The following is a 6,759-nucleotide window of genomic DNA, read 5'->3' as shown; positions in this document are numbered from 1 at the left end:
AGTGCCAGTGTGGGATTAAAGTGCCAGTGTGAGATTAAAGTGTCAGTGTGTGATTAAAGTGCCAGTGTGGGATTAAAGTGTCATTGTGGGATTAAAGTGCCAGTGTGGGATTAAAGTGCCAGTGTGGGATTAAAGTGTCAGTGTGGGATTGTGGGATTAAAGTGCCAGTGTGGGATTAAAGTGCCAGTGTGAGATTAAAGTGTCAGTTTGGGATTAAAGTGCCAGTGTGGGATTAAAGTGCCAGTGTGAGATTAAAGTGTCAGTGTGGGATTGTGGGATTAAAGTGTCAGTGTGGGATTAAAGTGCCAGTGTGGGATTAAAGTGCCAGTGTGAGATTAAAGTGCCAGTGTGGGATTAAAGTGTCAGTGTGGGATTGTGGGATTAAAGTGTCAGTGTGGGATTGTGGGATTAAAGTGCCAGTGTGGGATTAAAGTGTCAGTGTGGGATTGTGGGATTAAAGTGTCAGTGTGGGATTAAAGTGCCAGTGTGGGATTAAAGTGTCAGTGTGAGATTAAAGTGCCAGTGTGGGATTAAAGTGCCAGTGTGGGATTAAAGTGTCAGTGTGAGATTAAAGTGCCAGTGAGGGATTAAAGTGCCAGTGTGAGATTAAAGTGCCAGTGTGAGATTAAAGTGCCAGTGAGGGATTAAAGTGTCAGTGTGAGATTAAAGTGCCAGTGAGGGATTAAAGTGCCAGTGTGAGATTAAAGTGCCAGTGTGGGATTAAAGTGCCAGTGTGGGATTGTGGGATTAAAGTGCCAGTGTGAGATTAAAGTGCCAGTGTGGGATTAAAGTGCCAGTGTGGGATTAAAGTGCCAGTGTGGGATTGTGGGATTAAAGTGCCAGTGTGAGATTAAAGTGCCAGTGAGGGATTAAAGTGCCAGTGTGAGATTAAAGTGCCAGTGTGGGATTAAAGTGCCAGTGTGGGATTGTGGGATTAAAGTGCCAGTGTGGGATTGTGGGATTAAAGTGCCAGTGTGAGATTAAAGTGCCAGTGTGGGATTAAAGTGCCAGTGTGGGATTAAAGTGCCAGTGTGAGATTAAAGTGCCAGTGTGGGATTGTGGGATTAAAGTGCCAGTGTGGGATTAAAGTGCTTGTGATGTGCTTGGTCATTATACAGTCTGATCGCTGTACGCACAAATGATTCATTGTACCTTTCTTTTCTAATTCTCTGTTGTAAAATTCTACCAGTTGACCTATTGCTTCTCATAAATGTATGATGGAGAGGGTGAGTGGGGTCCTTGAGGATTTGATCAGTCTTTTTTAAGATAAGCTCATTGTACAGCTGAGCTGCCGACACCTGGTCAAGTCCGATGATCCTACCGGCCATCTTGATCATGCACTGCAGTCTCTTTTAGTCCTTAACATGCATGTTACCAAACACACAGATAAGGCCAAAAGACAGAACACGCTGAAGGAGACTTTTATAAAACATTACAAGGATGTGTCTGTCTAATCTAAAAGTGTTTAGTTTCCTAAGGAAAAACATCTGCTGGTGCATTTTCTTACTTTTGGTCAGTGCACATTCATTAAAAGTTAATTTAGAGTAAATTTCAACTCCAAGGTATTTGTAGGTTGAGACTCTCTCTACTAGTTCACCATTGATCTTAGAAGGGGGAACTATTATTCTATTTTTATTAAAATCTATGACCATCTCTTTTGTTTTCTTCACCTTTATTTCAAGAAAATTATCAGAACAGCACAGAGTGAAACCCTGTAATTCCCTCTGGAATTCATTCACAGAAGAAATGTCAGACTTTAAAAAAAAACAACCATTGCTGTGTCGTCGGCATATTTAAAATAAGTGTGGGCTGGAGGAGGCTTGACAGTTGTTGGTGTACATTGTGTATAGGATAGGTGACAGAGGCACCCTTGTGGTGCCCCTGTGTTTATAGTTTTTAAGGATGATATACATGAGTTAAATCTATCAGTCAAGAAGTCATAAATCCATGAGATCAATTGGGGATTTACTCTAAAATGCACCAATTTTCTCACCAGCAGGTGGGGTTGGATTGTGTTTAAAGCGCTGCTGGAGTCAATGAACATGATCTTGACCAGGCTCTTAGCGTGCTCAAGGTGCTCCTGAGTGCTGTTAATCAAAGATAGCAGCGCGTCCTCAACACCTCTCTCTGCCCGATAGGCAAATTGATTTTGGTCTAAAAGAGATCAAACCTCATGAAGAAGTTGTTTTAAAATTATTTTTTCAAAACATTTCATAACTGTAGATGTAAGGGCAACAGGGCGCAGGTCATTGAGTTCCTTATTAGGACTATTGTTTCTAGGCACAGGCACTATGAGGGATTTTTTCCATAAACTGGGAACAACTCCAGTATCTAGTGACAGCTGAAACAACCTGTGGAAGGGCTGTGCCAGCTGATCAGCACACACCTTTAGTGTCCTGCAGCTGATACCATCAGGTCCACAAGTTTTATGGGGATTTACACGTCTAAAATAAGATTTGACATCATCCATAGAGATGTCAATATCAACACCCTTCATGTCCCTTACTGCTGTGATGGCCTTATTCTGTTCTGCTTTAACATCATGTGTCTCAAATCTACAGTAAAATCGTTTCATTGATTTGCCATGTTGAAGTCATTCTCTGCTACCATAGGGTGCTTCTTGGGCTTGTATCCTGTGATAGATTGGACTCCCTGCCAGGCTCTCCTAACATCATTTTTGAAAAAGCTTTCTAACTTATGTTTGTATGCTGCTTTGCAGTCATTGATCTTGCTTTTGATCGTTTTCTCTTCTCTACTTCCTCCTGATTTAAACAGATGTTTTTTCTCATTAAGGAGTTGCTTTAACTCTGGAGGGACCCAGGGCTTGTTATTAGGGAACATGTTAATGGTCTTTCGGGGGATAATTCAATGTATTGATAAGGGACAATGTACAATTAAAACATAAATGTGACCATATCATGCCTGGATTCCAGATGTTGTATTTTAAATCTAAAGATTATGTGATGTTGTATATTATATATGAAGGAATATGAATTGTCTTTAATGCATTTATAATAGTTGTCAGTGTTATAAACTTGTTATTATATTTTGGTCTATATCTAAAACTATCGTCTGTATAATAAACATTATTAATAAACAATAACACTGTTTTGATTGTGATTTCTGATTAATTATTATAAGCAACATATCTCTGGGTCTGTAAAATGTTTCTTATGTTAACTTTCAGTAAGTTTACTTACTGAAAGTTAACATAAGAAGCTTTGTAAAGTTTATTTCTAGAGCACATTTAAGCCACCGTCGTGGAGCAGCAGCTGGAAAGGCTCTGTCCCATAATTGGCAGTTTGCAGATGATCTGTATCTGTGTTTTATTATAAAGTTCATGAAATAAAAGGTGTTCTACTTTGTCTCAGCTAGAAAAGCTGCCAGAGCTGCAGCTATCTGCAGATCTCTGCAGATGGAGGTTGAGGACAGAGCCCAGCTCTGCTTTCCACAGTTCCCAAACACCTCCTGCAGGAAGCCCTTGGCTCCTTGGCCCCAAACAGTTACCATTATGTTCTACTCCACTCCACTCTCTGATCACTATGGCTCTCAACCTGCTCATCATCATCTCAATCTCCCACTTCAGGCAGATATTAACTTTTTTGCTTCTCTCTACAGGAATTGTAACTTTAAAATGTGAACAGCTGCTGTATATTTAGAAGAATTGTCTTTGAGCTAGTACTGAATAATGTTACTCCAAATGTCTGATTTTGATGCAAGAGACTGTTGTTCATGTCCTCTCTCTTACCAATACTAAGCATTGCTTTCTGTCCACCGTGACCTTAACCAAGTCATTTTAACTGTCTACACTTAAACACATGGTATCTACTGATGTGGTGGAACGGAAAATATTCAAACTCATATGCATTTTTATTTTGATAACTAGTTTGGGTTGTTTTGTCATTCTTGTTGGTGTAATGGTGCTTTTCTCTTTCCCTCCAGGCAGCTCCACACACCCACCAACATCCTCCTCCTCTCTCTGGCTGTCTCAGACTTTCTAGTGGGCCTCGTGCTGATGCCTGGAGATGTTCTCCAAAAAACATCCTGCTGGTTTCTTGGTGACCTTGTGTGTGCTACGTACAATATTTTTTCATGCATCATTCCCTCAGCCTCAATAGGTGACATGGTGCTCATATCAGTTGACCGTTATGTGGCTATTTGTGACCCTCTGCATTACACCACCAGGATCACTGTCAACAGAGTTAAACTCTGTGTTTGTCTGTGTTGGCTCTGTTCTGTTTCCTACAGCTTTCTCTTTGTGAAGGATGAACTGACTCAACCGGGGAGGTTTAATTCCTGCTATGGAGAATGTGTGTTGGTCGTTGACTTTGTCTTAGGAGGTGTAGATGTTGTTTTGTCCCTTATTGCTCCAGTTACTGTCATCATAGCTCTGTATCTGAGAGTATTTGTTGTGGCTGTGTCTCAGGCTCGTGCCATGCGCTCTCACATTACAGCTGTCACACTCCAGCTTTCAGTGACTCCAAAGGCAAAGAAATCAGAGCTGAAAGCAGCCAGGAATCTTGGTGTTCTTGTACTTGTGTTTCTAATATGTTTCTGCCCGTATTACTCTGTCTCTCTTGCAGGTGACAACAGGGTTGATGTTTCATCTGCATCCTATGTTCTCTTTGTGTACTATTCTAACTCTTGTCTAAACCCTGTGATCTATGCCTTCCTTTACCCTTGGTTTAGAAAAGCAGTTAAACTCATTATTACTCTTCAGATCCTGCAGCCTGGCTCCTGTGAGACCAACATACTGTAGAGAGACTGTAGAGGGACTTTGATCAGACTTGGTCTAAGAATTAAATTAGTGAATATGTTCCTTCTTTCCAGTGAGTGAGTTAACAAATACAGAAAGTGAAGATATGCTTTCCTGTCTTTAAGTCTAAATTGTGTGTGAACCAATATCGAAAGGTCTGTGCTTTCTCTTTGTGCTTTATCTTGTTGTGTATTTTGTCTCTATGATGCTGCTGTATTTAAAGAAAAAGTCATAAGCACCATATACTGTTTCTAGGTAATCACCCAGTTTAATGCCAGCTTTAAATTCAGACATTTATGACACTTATGAAGAGTATTTTTATTTCTAGGGAACCTTTTTTCTTTAAGATATGAAACTTTTCAACCCAACATAAGAGCTACCAAAGCTTTGTATTTATGTCTCTATGTTTGGTCAAAGCATCATCTCTATGATGTGTGACCATTTTGTTGCAAACAGAAATTACAGGCCTGCTGGGCTCCTGTTTCTCAGAGAAAAAAAAGATGCCCCTGTAAAGGCAACCCTGTCATGTTTATGTATGTTTTCACAAAAGTTGTTTTAATCATTTCAGTTAAGTGTCATTCATATTTGATCTCTGAATAACATTTCTTGATGATCTATGCCTTGTTTTACCCCTGGTTTACTAAAGCGGTTAAACTCATAGTTACTCTTCAGATCCTGCAGCCTGGCTCCTGTGAGACCAACATGCTGTAGAGAGACTGTGGAGGGACTGAGAGTAGACGATCGTATACAGAACGGGAAAACATGCTTTCCTGTCTAAAAGTCTAAATTGTGTATGAACAACAATTGAAAGGCCTGTGCTTCTACGTTTTCTTCTCTGATATTGGTGCATTTTAAGAGTCATATGCACCACATACTGTTTTTCAAGTAATCACATATTTACATATGTATGACACTTTTTTTCCCATGGAACCTCTTTTGTCTTTGTGATATATACATTTCAACCCGACAACAAAGGAGCTACTAAAGCTTTGTAGTCATGTCACTACTTTTGCCTGAAGCATCATCCAAGTAATTTGTGTCCATTAAGTTGCAGAAAAAAGAAAAAAGATGCCCCTGGAGAGCCACACTCTCCCGTCAAGTATAGAAAATCAGCTGTGAATTGTAGTTGTGTTTCACATAAAACTGTCAGTACAAAAAGATCCCTTTACAAAGTTGTTTTAATCATTTCAGTTTAGTGTCATTCATATTTGATCAATATACTGTATAACATTTCTTGTCTTTGTAAAAAATAGATTATCTGAAAAGAGTATCTCCAGTTCATCAGATCATTGCAGTCACATTTCCAGAGAAACATGTAATCATAGGACAGAGAAAGTTAAAGTTTAACAAATCAAGTGTAATGGGTTGCAATTTTAAATCAGTTTCATTAACAAAATGATCAAAATTATTGTCATTTATTTAATGTTACATAGAATAGTGATTTGTGGTAAAGTGACAAATGATAATAAACAAGACATATTCACAATTTATTGTCGTGCCTTTTAATTGATTTTTCACAATAAGTGATGGACTGGTCACAAAAACGACAAGAGACAATAACGAGATGTTGAAAACTCCAGAACAAAAAACAAAACTACAGTAAAAGTAAAAACTACAGTAACAGTAAAATCTTACAAAAGGGTGGCTGGGGGTTTAGAGAATTTGTTTAGCATGTCTCTAAGAACAACTGATTAGTGCATGAAACATAAAACATAACCAGATGCTCTTAATGGCCACTAGGGCTGTTAAAGGCTATTTTTCAAATTGTCTGGAAATCTCAGTGATAGGCGATTCTGAGGACTGAGTGTGTAAAAAAGACAGCGTTCTCATTCCGTTAAATGAGGCCACTCTGTGATGCAGGGCTTTGTTAAAAAAGCAACAACAAGACAATGGTACAACTTTTGACGTCATCCAGAAAGTGTATTGTCTGGGGTTAAAGCTTTAGTGAGTTCCTTTTTTATATTAATGAACGTCTGTCACATTGAAACCATTGCCAAATGAGT

At 39.1% G+C, this 6,759-nt stretch overlaps 1 protein-coding gene across 1 annotated transcript in view; it reads left to right on the top strand.

Moving 5' to 3' along the window:
- Window positions 1-4,759, top strand: part of LOC116034878 (trace amine-associated receptor 13c-like) — a 7,533-nt gene extending 2,774 nt beyond the window's left edge. The window contains exons 2-3 of the mRNA XM_031277645.1: window positions 3,372-3,586; window positions 3,887-4,759. Of these exons, the coding sequence (XP_031133505.1) occupies window positions 3,372-3,586; window positions 3,887-4,759 (1,088 nt within the window). The remainder of the gene's footprint in view (window positions 1-3,371; window positions 3,587-3,886) is intronic.
- Window positions 4,760-6,759: the final 2,000 nt, after the last annotated feature.

This window comes from Sander lucioperca, chromosome 16, assembly GCF_008315115.2.
Source record: "Sander lucioperca isolate FBNREF2018 chromosome 16, SLUC_FBN_1.2, whole genome shotgun sequence".
Lineage (NCBI taxonomy): Eukaryota > Metazoa > Chordata > Actinopteri > Perciformes > Percidae > Sander > Sander lucioperca.
Note: the sequence above shows the minus strand (reverse complement) of the source record. Positions and strands in the feature narration are given on the sequence as shown.